This window comes from Hetaerina americana, unplaced genomic scaffold, assembly GCF_022747635.1.
Source record: "Hetaerina americana unplaced genomic scaffold, ioHetAmer1.1.p SCAF_7, whole genome shotgun sequence".
Taxonomy (NCBI): domain Eukaryota; kingdom Metazoa; phylum Arthropoda; class Insecta; order Odonata; family Calopterygidae; genus Hetaerina; species Hetaerina americana.
This window is the reverse complement of record NW_027287316.1, coordinates 34,676,422-34,691,383: the sequence shown is the minus strand read 5'-3', so window position 1 is coordinate 34,691,383 and position 14,962 is coordinate 34,676,422. Positions and strand designations below refer to the sequence as shown.

General features: G+C 36.0%; 1 protein-coding gene across 2 annotated transcripts in view; it reads left to right on the top strand.

Annotated features, from left to right (window-relative positions):
- Positions 1–14,962, top strand: part of LOC139696945 (uncharacterized) — a 17,877-nt gene extending 2,915 nt beyond the window's left edge. For both annotated transcript variants that reach the window (XM_071595840.1, XM_071595841.1), the window contains 4 exons: positions 2,862–3,115; positions 3,719–3,894; positions 12,815–13,390; positions 13,924–14,962. In XM_071595840.1, the coding sequence (XP_071451941.1) occupies positions 2,862–3,115; positions 3,719–3,894; positions 12,815–13,390; positions 13,924–14,868 (1,951 nt within the window). In that variant the 3' untranslated portion in view covers positions 14,869–14,962. The remainder of the gene's footprint in view (positions 1–2,861; positions 3,116–3,718; positions 3,895–12,814; positions 13,391–13,923) is intronic.

Sequence of the window (14,962 nt, the reverse complement as noted above, 5' to 3'; positions counted from 1 at the left end):
TTGGGTTTGAATGGGAACCATCCTATCAGTATTGAAAACCTTTTGCTCTTTAGGCTACCATGCCATCGTGTAGATGTCAGTAGTAACTGCCATAGAGCAGAGGCTGAAGAAAACAAGGAGTAAACATGGCTTAAAAAAATGAATAGAATGAATTAATGAATGAATGAAAGCCACAAAGGAATTTGTCAGCTTGAAGAAACCTGCAAAAAGGAAATCATCAACCATTTATAACATTTTAACTCTAATTGAATAGAAAAGTAAGAAAAATTCTTGAATTTTGGAAGGAGATGATTTTATGAAAGACAATGAAATCAACTGGAAGGTTTGAGATGAAGAATCTGTGCTAGCTTTTTCACTTCCAGTGAAGTTTTTTTTTTACTCTCTGGATGCTTCTAATTGTCCATGTGACCCTTGGGATCCTGATGACCTTCACCTTGTCCGTAGGTGTCGAACCACTACAGTTGACACAACACCCATGCCCAAGGCTGGGCACACCTATGACTGCTCGCAAACATTTTCCCTACCTGACTTACCCAGCCAGCCATAAGGTCAGGGTTCACCTTGCATGAATATTTAAACAACCAGTCAGTGGACTGCTCTGAGATGAACTGGCTGACTCAACTGTCATCAGCCACAGTTGCATAGAGTATTTTTTGCATTGACATTATTCCTGTTAAGAAAAGTGCAGGATAATATTGTTAGGGAGAGATGTGATCTTTTGTGATTGGGAGGAACTTCAATAAACATTGATGAAAGTAGGGTAATGCAATTTTATAGTCATAGCCAAGTCATAATCATATTTTCATGAAATGTTAGTTCAATTGTTACTGGAAAAACTTTACCCTGGCAAAGAGTTTAATCATGAATCTTTTTGGGGAAAATCCTGGGATACATAAGTTAACCAGATTTCCAATAACCAATACAATCTTTTTGTAGCATCAAGTTACATAAAATCTGCTGAAGACTGCCTTGGAATCTGAAATGATGGGTGATGAGGTTTTAACATTTTGTTGATGATCCAACTCCTCTTAGTCTTAGATTAACTCTTTCCAATGGCAAGTTAACCTACAGTTAAAAAAATAAATTGTTTTATGATGAATGATTTTAGGGGAAATATGAATTTAATAAATTAACATTATTGAGTCATTGTAGTCCAAGGGTAGACCATTGGGCTACTGACTGGAGGGTGCAGGTTTCAATTCCAGAGCAAGCCTCTCTGGGCACTCTCAGCTCCACCCAAGGAAAGGCTCTCGCCCGCCTACCTCGATATGTGAATTTTGTATGCTGTTGAGCTTAGGACAGGGTGAACTCTACCATCACGTGCCAAACTGACCTTTGTGTTGATTACTGTGTTTGTTTCTTAACATCATCTTTTGGTACTTTTTTGCTCCATTTAACTGTGTAGGTTAAATAGCATATAATATTAAAAAATTACTCAGCAAAAAAAATACGAGGGTAATCCCAAAAGTCTCCAATTTTTTAGAAATAGAAAAAAACATTTATTTTCTATGATACATACATAATTTTAAAGATTGATCAATTATCTATTTTTCTACATGATCGCCATTTCGGTCGATGCATTTTTGTAAACGCTGTGAGTTTTTGTATGCCCATGTGGCACCAGCTCGCCGCCATGAATGAGTTGATTCTTCACGTGAATTTCTTTGCCGCTATACTGATGAAAAGGATTGATTTTTGGACTCGATCGTCATGGGTGATAAAACCTAGGCATTCCACTTCACACGTGAGACCAAACGACAATCACGTGAGTGGCGGAATCCCTCTTAGCCCAAGCTGCAAAAATTCAAACAAACATAGTCTGCTGGCAAAGTCATGTCAACTGTGTTTTGGGATCGGGAGGGGATATTGTTGGTTGACTTCATGCCTGTTGGGACCACAATAAACGCTGATAGGTACTGTGAAACATTGAAAAAACTCAGATGGGTAATTCAGAACTGAAGAGGAATGTTGAGCAAGGGCATATGAATTCTCCACGGCAACGCCTGCCCACACATTGCCCGCCAAACCATTTCTCTCCTGCAAGACCTTGGTTGGGACATTGTCAACCACCCAGTCCCTTGGCCCCCAGCAACTTTCACCTGTTCCCTAAGTTCAATCAATCAATCTTGATCAATCTTTAAAATGATGTTCGTATCATAGAAAATAAATGGTTTTTTCTATTTCTAAAAAATTGGAGACCTTACTTTTGGGATTATCCATGTATATATATAGGCATACAGGTTACGTTAAACCAATATGTATTTCACTTCTCTCACTTCCTATGTGTATATTTATGTGGAATGCATCTATTACTAAATGATTAAATAATAAATTCTTATTTATATGCAAAATCAGGTAGTGGTATACTCAGTTACATTTTAAATATGTATGTTTACAATTATACAAATTAGAACTATACATTATGCCAAAAATTACTTGTCTCTAATACTTACTATGTACCTAAATAGAATTCAAAGGCATCATAAAGAATGCTGGCCTATGGCTGCTACTCATACTTCAGATTTACTCTTTCGATTATGACATCATTTTCTGCTTTAGTATTGCTTAACCTGGGAATAGTGATCGATAAAAATGAATAAAAAAATCTAAATTTCTATTTTTCTGTTACCACTGAATACTAGATCAACAAGAATTTTTCTATATGATCTTTCATTCAGACTAAAATAGAAATGTAATACTATCTATATAATTTGTCTCATTTCTCTAGATGAGTTTTCTCTATATGGGATATGAGGAAGGAAATGTTTTGGATTAAATATTTTCAATTGACAGTTGGTTATAATTTAATGTTTCGTGGCCTAAAGAGAATTTATTTTAATGCTCAAAATTATATCGTACAGTAGGATACGACTCCACGATTCAGGGGATATTGAAATTGAGGGTGAAAATGAAGGAATGGTATTTGAAGATGATGATGAAGACAGGGAACACATTGCATCCAAGTTCAAAGAGGAGGACTTCAGCCAGTTGGAAGATGAAGAGATGCAGAAGTTAGAGAGAGGCCCAAGGCCATCTGTTGGTCATGCTCTAAACCCATGGGTGCTACGTTGTCACCGTGAAAGCTTAAGTGGCCTCACTCCTGGCATGAGTCAAAGTATCCTTTGTTACCTGTGATTGAACTTATGGCTCACTCAACCAAAGACTTTAAATGTTTGCTTCTTCTGCATATAAATTGAATGTGCCCAATGCATTTTGCTAATAATTTCATCCTATTCTCTTTTGGCAAATTCAATACTGAATGCTATATTTGAAAGTCTTTAAGGTAACAACAAAAGCATTCAGTAAATACTTTAAGTGGGTTGCATGTTCTACAGACTACCTTTTAATTTTGAAGGTGATCCTTGTAGAAGTTAATTGGTGTTTGATTTTCTAATAAATTGCATTGTGTAACCATTGAGTTGTGAGTGAACGAGTTTTGAAAATGAGATTTTCCTGGGAAAGAAAAGATTTTCATGTACAGTAATCCATGTACCTTTCTTGTGAAGTCATAAATAGAGGGTTGTACAGTTAATTTTTCAAATCAGTAATGTCATGATAAAAGCATTCCTAAAATAATAATTTATGATTTGTATAGTTTTTTAATTTCTCATTCTTATTTATGACTCCCATGTTTATTATATGATGTAAATGATGAAACCATGAAATCAATGAATATAGGTATCCTCACCCTGCCAAACAAGTACTTAACATGCACTAGATTTTATTCTTCTCGAAAATCTGACAGCACGGTTTAAACAGCCATGTGTTCTTGATCTAAAAATTGGAACACGACAATATGGAGACTCTGCATCCCCAGCCAAAGTCCGCTCCAAAATGCAGAAAGTGGTCACCACAACATCTGGCAAACTTGGCCTCAGGCTTGGTGGCATGCAGGTATGAGTTTCTTTCCCCCTCTTTCTCCACTCATTGCTGTGTATGTTTTTACTTGGCCTCATTTCCATTGGAGTTCTTTGTGATTAAAAACCAAAAGCATGCATCCATCACATTTCCCCATATCTGTTTAATTTCATTGCTGATTTCGAGAAGTCATTTGTTAGAATGAATTGGTAGAATTCATGATGTATTGTAGAAAATACGGGTAGATTTTGGAGCATGAGACTTATTCGCAACCTTTACGTGTATTCGACTGCTTAGCTGCGCGTGGGGTTGAAGAATCTGGGTGGGCAATGTTAGGAAGAGGAATAAGGCGGGGTTATCCATTATCACCTGTGCTGTTCAACATATATGGGGATAAAATGAATAAAGAGGCATGGGAAGAACTGGAGAAAAGAATGAAATTTGGTGGAGAATCCATAAAATCAATTAGGTTTGCTGATGACCACGATTTAGTTTGTTAGTCAACCAAGGGCTTGGAAGCATTGCTGAGTGAATTGGAAATTCAGTGCAATATATATGGGATGAGAAACAATATAAATAAAACAAAGATCATGTGGTTTTTCAGTGAAAGGAAGAGTAAGCTAAATGTTAAAATAGGATGGCATAAACTAGAGCAGATGAAACAGTATACAGGTATGTATCTCAGAAGTGTTTTGGACCAAAATGGTCAAAGTAGTAGGGGCATAAGGTGAAGAATCGCATTAGGCAAAGAAGCTTTCACAATTAGGAGGGATTTGATGACAGGTACATTGAATAAGGAAAGTAAGAAATGACTCATCAAAACTTTTTTATGGAGAGTAGTTTTGTATGGCATGGCAGCATGGTCATTGAAGCAAGACAACAGGCTTTTGAAATGTAGGTTTAAAGAAAAATGGAATAGGTAAAATGGACTGAAAATAAAACAAATGAGGAAGTGCTAGGCATTTGAAGTAGTTAAGGGAGGAGAAGGAATTGTTTGGAGAAATTCAAAGGGATGGGCAATAGTATGTTGAAGACTGGTAGAGGGAAGAACGCTAGGCAAATGAGGAAGGGGTAGGCAAAGAATGGGCATTTCAGACCTTATTAAAGGAGGAAGATAATATGTGGAATTGAAAAAAGTTAATTCTTGTACCAGATGTCAGGCTGAGTTTTGTTAGTCCAGGCAATGGAATTTATTTTTGTACAATTGTATTTGCTGTGCCCATCAAAAACCTACCTTAGCAGGTAGGATATCTATAATAATAATACAATATTATGAATTAGATGGTTCAACTACAAATACATATCTTTATAATGTATAAATGATCGATTATTAACATTAAATCTTTTATGAATAGACATACTTTTTTTTACTGTGCGGTAAGGATATATGGCTTGTTTTTTTTTAAGGGTGAGTTATATTTACTTTCTTTAAAATCAAACACAAGAGCTGAGCAAGGGTGCAGGAATTTTTAAATACTTTACGAGCAGCTTATAATAATCACCGCCTTTCTTGCATTTAGTAATTCCAAAAATGATTCGAAAGTGTACGCCCCCCCATATTTCTTTCATTTTTCTCACCTTGGTAATAAAAGTACATCTAAAGATGAGAGCAAAACACTGACTGGTAATTATATTGTGATCCATGGTTTTCAATTGAATTTGATGCTACATTAAATTTTGCGATCTTAAATAAACCTTCATCATTTTCCTCCTCTCAGTGATTTGCTTCTGATATCATCTACTTCACTTAGATGTCTTGTATAAACTGTGACTGAACTATTGCCATGATCCTAGTCTTCCTGTCCAAAATCTATACTCATTGTACTGTGAAGACTAAATGAAAATGGAGCAACTATCAATTTAAGTTACTTAAGATGTCAAATGCAATCGCTAACTACCTCACTATATTCTCCAATCCAAATAACATTTCACTGTCTGTTACAGTACAACTACCATCATGCAAAGATCAATTGATTAAAGCCCATCATTCAACTTTGAAGGAGCCATTCTCAGAAATTAAAGCCATTGTCAGAAATACCCTGGTAGAAATTATGCATGTTAGTTGACATTCTAACAATTTCTATCAAAATATTGTTTCACATGCATATGTACAATGTTAGATTATGGGTCAAAACATGTCAGTTCAACCTGGCCATCTGTTCAAGATTTTTATGAAACTGGGTATATTTTATCCCTGGATTGAGTGAAGTAACCACACTAAATTCTATTCTTCTAACTATTATAGATATTATTTTGTAGTCTCAAAACTAGGTATGTTTCATGGCCACCATTTCTGAAGCTTGCCCAGCTAGATGCACTTTTTTGATAAAAACGTTGTATCTCACTTTTTTATCAATCAATGTTTTAAAAATTATTCAGGCAAATCAAACAGGACATGAGGATTTCAGAAAAAATATGCTTGGCCCCTGGAAATTCCTGCTGTACTCCCAAAAATTCTTTTCCAATGTTCTAGCACCATTATTTAAAGAAAAACCTGATGAAATATAGATTGAATTATCATTTAAAAGGAATAGAATAATCCTTGCATTTTGTCCTTTGATTTTGAAGATGTGTCCTTTCAAGGTAAACATGAAAAACGCAAGTCAATAATTGCACTCATTTATTAAGTTAACTTCTGCTATTCCATGTCCTATGTAGTATGTACTTCATATTAATAATAATTGTGGAAGTCAAGTTATTTTTCTGGTATTTTATGTGACATGATTTGGAAATAATGGTGATAAAGGAATATATCTTTAAGATTGAAAGGCTATCAATTAAAACTTAATTTTGCTAGATGGATAAAGCTTGACTTTGTTACTTATAAAATATACCAGGTCTCATCAAAATCTGGCGAAGTAAATTTCAAAAGATTTTTTTAAAGGAGCAACCCTTGTATTATATATTTATTATGTAATGAGAAAACAGAACTACTCATTCCCAAAAGGTTTTGATGGGCACTTTTTCTAACATATATACCTCCCTTTATTATTATATTTAAAAGCAAGGTTTAAGATAAATTTTTTCCTTAAAAAAATGGCTCACCTCTCTGCCATAAGTTGGCTTGCTAGTTATGTCATCCACATTGGATTGGTTTGCCTGCTGATTCTGATTTTCATCTTGGTTCAGGTCATCCTGTAAGCACCAGCATTCCAGCCTATAAGAAATTTCTTTTCCGATTCACTAAAGGAAACTACACAATTCAATCACAGAGTGGAGATTCCCTCATTGATTTTCTAATTGACCTGGTGGTTGATATCTTCCTCTTAATTCATTTATAATTGCCACTGGAATATCTTAGTCATGAAGATATCATTTGTAGTCTTCTCCTCTAATTAGCTATTTTTTTAAATAAATAAAACTCTAAACACTTGAGGTGTAAATACACTAAATGGTAGTCATCCAAGATCAAGTACCTCTATTTATTTTGTCCTACCACTGCGCAATTTACTTTTTTGTCTCTACTGGTCATTGGAAGAAATAGAGAAATTAGAAACAAATTCAATAAAAAAACTTAAGTCAATAGAAGCAAATAAAATGCATTAAATAATAAGCAGATTGGTTTGTCATAATTAATTGATATCATTTTTGCATATGTTTAATGATCCTTGGGAATGCAGTATCTAATATTAATTAATTGCTTTGGCTTGTCAATGAATATTGTATAGAAGTTCCCTTCCATTTTTTTTGTCAATAGATAATCATTTTAATAATATTTCTTAATTGGAGAAGGTTAAAAATTACTATTCGTTTGCTGAATGTGAATGTGGTAGGTATGCAAAACTGCTTTTTTGAAAAAAGGTACAGTCAATATCAATCTTTCATGTAAATACTTAAGTAGGAAATGTAATAGGAGAAATGAGATCATGCATGAAAGTGTATGCTTAACTAGGAGACTGAAAAATTATTCATTCAAAGATGGAAAATTGAATATTTTCATAAGAGTAAAACCTAGCCAGGAACAGTGGCAATTATATTGTTATCATCTGTACTTATTATTACTGCAATTCCTTCCCAAGTAAGATTTCTTTGGCTTTAGTTGCAAAAAATGTCTTGGCTCGTTTCTCCCAGAAACAGAGCAGCTAAGAGTACACAGCCTGAATGGTCAACTGATTTGAGGGACCGCTTACAAAATATGTTCATGGATGGGGAACCTTTTAAAGTTACATTGAGATTAATTACAACACGTCTTCCCCTCTGTTTGTTGGGTGAGTTTGAGTTCTTCTTCCGTATGTATGATAAATGTTTTATCTGCTGTGACAGGGCTGGAAATTCCATATATATTGTGAAATGATCTCATTTCTGTATGAATAAATCCACACTCCTCAAAGTGTAGAGGTTCATTTTTTTCAGTATGAGATTTTCTCTCTGAATTGCCACCCCTGCCAGTTATGCATAATGACATGTGAAAGTTTCTGTTCGATGTCAGCACAAACTCTCACTGCAATGGTATGGAAAAGATGTACCACTGAAATGATGCAAGTTCTAAAATAAAAAGCCTTGTTTTATCAAGTTACACAGTCATCTGTCATGAGCACATATCACTATTAACTGATATGGCAAACACTTATCACTTGATAATATTTGTAGTCATAGCTTTAATGTACAAAATTGATTTTTTTTCTATTCACATTGTTTCCTAAAACTGTAGTGCAATTGCACAGAAATAGAGGAAGAAGAGCAAATGGTGAAGGATAAGTTGCCTGAAATGTTCACTGTGAAACCAATTGTGGTATTTTTTAATATATCATGATAAAATTTCTTTCCAAATGCTGCCATTTTTTTCAAAGGATATTCTCATTAGTTCACAAATGTAGATTGGTATGTTAGCTTTAGGCATTTTAAAAAAATGTGCTTTCTAGATGAATAATGCACTCACCATATATATATACCCAAATCTCAGATTCTTTTTCAGAAATAACCAAAATCATATTGGGCACTAAGGAGTCTAGTGGTTCAGACAAAATTAAAAAGTGTGACCAAGTACTGAATATCAAGGTTTAAGTGATAAAATTAATCACTAGGGAAACAACTGCGAAGAAAAAAGCTGAAATAGGAATCAATACTTTTTAAAAGTATGATGAATCTTGCAGGTTGCCCACTTTGACTGGGGCATAAATTTTCAAAAATTAATTGGTAAAATTGCTTTGCCAAGATGTTTATTTAAAATCTCTCTCTAGTGATTGGCCATTCTTTAACTCATTTGCATCATAGCTTATAAGTGAACATGATGTTTCTACATGAAGTTTTCTTGGGTCTTCCACTGGGTCAGGGTTTCCATATTGGTCAACGTTTTGATGCCCGACTTGTGCATCATCCTCAGGGTGGATGAAGACACTGTTCTACCCTGAGGACGATGCACAAGTTAAGCATTGAAACGTCAGCCAATATGGAACCCCTGACCTGGTGGAAGACCCGAGAAAACTTCATGAAGCAAATACGTCAAGAAAGCACCAGATCTTACTTCATGGTGTTTCTAGTCAGCGTCATATTTTTAGCTGAAAAGTTTTAGTTACCCTAAGCTTGAAATTAAGTTAAAGGAAAACTCATATTTAAAATGCATTGGTGTTATCCAACCAGTGTTTTAATTTTGGATTTTAACGTTATCACTTAATTTTAGCTCATGATATTTTACCAGCTCAGGATTTCATTAAATAAGAATTACGTACATATTCTACTCAAATAGGGAAGAGAATATCACCCAGGTGAACAACAGAGATGGGAAACTCAAATGCAGGTGAAATTTCAGTTAGATAAAATATTAGCTGAATATTTCTAGCCTGTTAGATATTGCTGTTGCCCCCTTTTGGCAGAAACCCCCAAAATAAAATGTTACAACCCATTACTAGAATGTGTGTAGCAGTAACACAAGTATTTCCAACCCCAAGAGCAGAGGCAACACATGCTAACTAAAAGTTGATGTGCATCAATACCGATAGTATGCAATAATACGAACAGCTACAATAGGCAAAGAGGTGTAATGGAGGCACTTTGTAATGCTATTTTTTTATAATATATCATTCTTGTAGTCAAATCCAAAGGCCAGCTTAGGAGTTTTTGATTTGTTGTGAAATTCAAAAAAATGATTTGGAAGTAATTTTAAAGTGCATTGATAAGATGAGAGAACAAATGGAAGAACCAGCATAAAAAATATAGGTAGGTTGGGACCATTATTATTTAGGTTTATTTATGAAAATGCTTTTCACAATTTGCAGCAGTTTTACACATTCCTGAATCATTTCAAGATGCATCAGTATGAATTTTACATACTAGGTGTCCCTAGTGTAGTGCTAGAAACAAGCCTATTTCTGAAATGGGAAAAAAATGAATGTATAGCTTATGTGTTCAATTGATGATTAGAGAGCACAAAAAATCCTTTGTCACCATATTTGTAGAGAGACTTTTGAAGATACAAGTATCTCTGTGAATATCTATACATTGGTTCAATTCAAGCCTGTATACCAAAAACAAAACCATTGTCTTTTTTGTAAATAGTATTCTAGGAAGGCTTTTTCATGGTTATGACAGAAATTCAGGAAATAATTTAATTTTTCATAATTAATTTTTGTTAACATATTGGGTAGTCATTTTGAAATTAGGTGTACCAGAGTAGTTTGAAAAGTTCTCGCAGTGGAATAGAAATAAACAACTTACTTTGGTGACACTATATTTTTCAATGTAGTCTCACTGTGCACTGATGGACTTAGTCCAGCAATGTTCCAATGTCTTGATCCCATCTTGAAAATTAGATTCCTTCAGGCCTGCAAAATACCCATCTACAGGTATTTCGGCTGTTAGATCTTTGTTTGAAGAGAATCTCTGTCCATTGAAAAAATTTTGAGCTTAGGGAAGAGATGGAAATCTGATGGAGCCAAATCAAGCAAAATGGCAGGTGTGACATCATTTCATATCTTAGTGTGCATATTTTTGCCATGGCAATGACACTTGTGTTTGTGCCTGCATTGTCTTGGTAAAAGATGACTTTCTTCCTCGCCAAACCGGGACTTTTTTCATGTATCTTTTGCTGTAGTTGGCCCAGGAGGTTAGCGATGTATTTTCCAGCAATTTTTTCACCAGTGGGAAGATAATCTATCAGCAGAATCCCTTTTGCATCCCAGAAAACTGAAGCCACCACCTTTTTGGCTGACCTTTGCTTTCTTTTGTGGTAGTTTCTATGTTTCCACGGCTTTGGCTGCTGTTTTGTCTCTGGGATATAGTAGCCGACCCAAGTTTCATCTGTGGTTACGAAGCGGCGCAGAAAATCTTGATGGTTGCTCTTGAAATGGGTTAAACATTGTTCAGAAATGTCCATTCTGATGCGTTTGTGATCCTCCATCAAGAGTCGCAGCACCCCTCAAGCAGATAATTTTCTCATACCAATTCCAATGTTAAAATGTGATATGCCCACTCTGATGACATCCGAACAGCTTCAGCAGTTTCTTGCACTTTCAGTCAGCAGCTCCATGACCATTTTATGAACTTTTGCAATTATTTCTGGGGTAGTGGCACATTTTGACCAATCACCTCATGGATCATCATCTAAGCTGTTCCATCAAACTTAAACTCATTTGTTTACTTGGCAACGGTTAATTATGAAGGAGCAGAGTCTACCAGTGTTCTGAAAGTTAGCAAGAATTTCCTTTGCCTTCATACCTTTCTTTACGAATTATTTAATCACTGCTCGAATTTCAATTCATACCATCTTCACAAATCACTACATGAGAACAACAACAGAGAGGCATCCGCACCAAAGATCTCTTCTCAGAGCGCTGATACATTACATGTTTACTCATAAAGGATTACCTATTTCTATGCCGGAGATTCATTGTGCAATTGCTGTCATCTGGTAGTGGTTTTGATAACCTTTCAAACTACTATCTTATTTCTTCTCTGTGTCTATGACTCGATGGAATAAAATACTTTGTAATATAATGCTAACTCAGCTTTTCTACCATACATAGAGAGCTTACAGAAAGTCATGACTAAATGTGCTCATGTAAATCAAAAGGAATAATTGATATATCTTATTGGAATGATGACAAAAAGTGCATAAAGAAGTCTAGGGATCACCTATGCAAGAAGAACTTACCAATAAGCCTGGTATGCATGGCGAACAGTTTCTACAAATTCCTGGTCAACAAGGTATAGCCATGGCGATTTGAAGAACAAAAACTCAGTCTCTCACCCTTCTAGATGATGTTGACGGAATGCTGAATGACACGGGCATCATGTACAGACAGTGAAAGATAACATTACACCAGTGCTAAGCAACAACTTACATTGTGATCAACTTCTTAATTAAAAAATACAAGACTAATCCAATTAAGAGCAATGTTTGATAGTGTGTCTTGATAAAAAAATGTAGCTTTATTGGTTAAGGCAATTTTTAAAAACGGTGACCAGTGGTAGTTAAGTCTACGTACTTTTTTGTTACATAGGAAATCCTATTTCAACTTGTGACTATTTATGCAACTTTTTAGTCAGAAGAGGAGAATTTTCGGGCAACTTTTGTTTGTGAATTTAAGAAACATTTTGAGCCCTCTAGATATGAATATCCGGTATCTGAAATATAAAATATCAGAAATAACTCAGACATAATAATTTGGTATAAGCAATTTTTCTAATCCATCAAGTTATATCTAGAAGCCAAAGCATCATAAATACAAATTTTTTTAAAATATTGGTGGCTTCTCATGCTCTCCCTCCCCCAAATTAATCATGATTACTGAAACTTTACTGTATTCAATGTTTTTTGATTTGGGTATAATATTGCACTCCTCAGGGTCCTATCAAAATACACTTGCAATACTTATTTAACCACTAAAATAGGCACCTGACTGCCCTATGGTATGAAAACTGTCACCTTTGTCTTGAAACTTAGGAATCACAATATAAGAATGAATGACAGAAAATAATGTCTTACCTAAAACTATTTCTGCCTACTTTCAATTCATAGGTTTACCAGGTGACCACTAGGCGTTTTCTGTGTCGCAATAAGCTCTTTGGCCGTACCCTGACTGTTGAAGGCTTCCGCATGGCCTTGGTTCAGTTCCTACACAATGGCTGGTGCATTCGACTGGACATTGTGAGACCCTTGTTAGAGAGGCTGGAGGCTTTGGAGGTGATCTTATCACGCCTGGGTGCTGCACGCTTTTATACCTGTTCCCTCCTCTGCTTGTACGAGGGTGAGCTAAGGACGCCATCCACCACCCCTCTCTCCCCATCGACCCCAGCTCCTCCAATGACACCCGGTCCATTCTCAACCATTCTCCCAGGTCTCTTCTCTTCCTGCTCCAACAGATTTAACTTTCCCACTGTTGGTCAGGCTGCTGTGGAATCTAATCAGTCTCCCTTAAGCTTACACAATAAGCTTGCCAATGTGCTTTTGAACAGCAAAGAAAGCACAGGGTGGAGTGGAGATTCAGCAAAACCTCCTCCACCTTACGGTGAACAGAGAAACCATACATTCCTCAATTCTTCTGGCAGTGCTGCTTGTGTGACAGAAACCTCATCAACTCAGCATCACCATGGGGTAAGTCTTATATGTTTAGCTCATTAGTACATAGTATTTGCAATTTTAACTCCAGTTTCGATGGTGACATAGTTTCAAGGTAATATTCTCATGGTGTGATGATTGTCTGCCGAAGATAATATATTTAATTTGTAATTTCCCCTTAGAGGAAGTTCTTACCCAATGGAAGTAATTTGTTTAGCATGTTGGTGTATCCCATTGGATTTTGTGTGCATTGAATCACCCTGAAGAAAAAGTAATTATCTATCAAAGGTTTTGAAATACTCTTAGGAAAAAGGGTTACTTACTGGAAATGTAGCTGGGGTTTACTGGAAGATTATTATCAGTTTCAATTTGCTCATATATTTGAAAAAAAGTAAGTGATTATCTACAGTTACATCTATATTATCCTGTAAAACTTGGTTTTTACTTTCCAGTAAAATTTTATTACAAAAATTATAATATTATTTTAATTAATATTTACAGTTTCAACAGTTTTGCTATTTCCTCTCGCACTATCATTACCTCTTTCATTTCACCCATTCTAATCATAGGCACAAGGAATTCCTGCTAGTGTCAATTCATCTTCCAACAATCACAGAAAAATGGACCTGGAGGAAGAAACAAGAGGACTACCATATTTAACCAGTGAAATGTCTTCTTTAGGCATGAGGGAATCATCTGACTCTCAGGGAAAAATTGCCTCAATTTTACCAACCACCATTCCTTCCATAAGTAGTTCCACTTCACAGTGGACTCACTCAGCCCAAAGTGGAACTCATCCTAGTGATATGAAACCACACAGTTCTCCCATTAAAGGCCAAAGATCAAGTTCCTCAGTTCCATCTTGCCCCCATCCCTTGCCTTCTGAAGAAACTCCAGCACCTGAGAGTTCCACTTCACACGAAAACTTCAAATCTGTAGTTGCCACCGAGCCTCAGAATTTAGCCCTGGCTGCTAATGCCAAGCTAGCTTTCGTTGAAGGTCAGGCTACAAAGTGTCAGCGGAAGAAGAGCAGGCAAAGGAAGGAGACAATTGGACGAAGCGTTAGTGCAGATTCTGTTTCTTACTCCCGTCTTGGATGTGAAGCCTTCGTGAATACTGATACCAAGTGCAGTGGGTTGGCCAGAAAAGTCAGTTGCCCAGACACCAAAGTCAATGGGTGTATTAAGGGGGGTAAAGATGATTGGACATCTCAGTTCAGTGGGGCCCACAGGGAACGATCACACAGCTTAGAACCACACATTTCCCTGAACAATTCCAATATCAATCAGGGTCCATATTTTGATGAAAGTGCAGTCTCTCATATTGCCTCAATCTCAGCAAATCCTTTGGTGGATGTACGATTGATAGACTTTGCCCACTCCACCCACAAAGGACTGTCAGATCCTGTCATCTATGCAGGCCCCGATCAGGGCTTCCTCTTTGGCTTGCATAATCTCATCAACTTGCTGCGGGATATTGCACAAGAAGCCATGACTGCCACGGAGAGGTTCTAGGAATGTTTTAAGGTTTCGGTTATGTTAAAAGTTGTCCTCAAGTAAAATCATGGCAGATAAAAAATAATCTTATACAGTAAGTTATAAAAAAAAT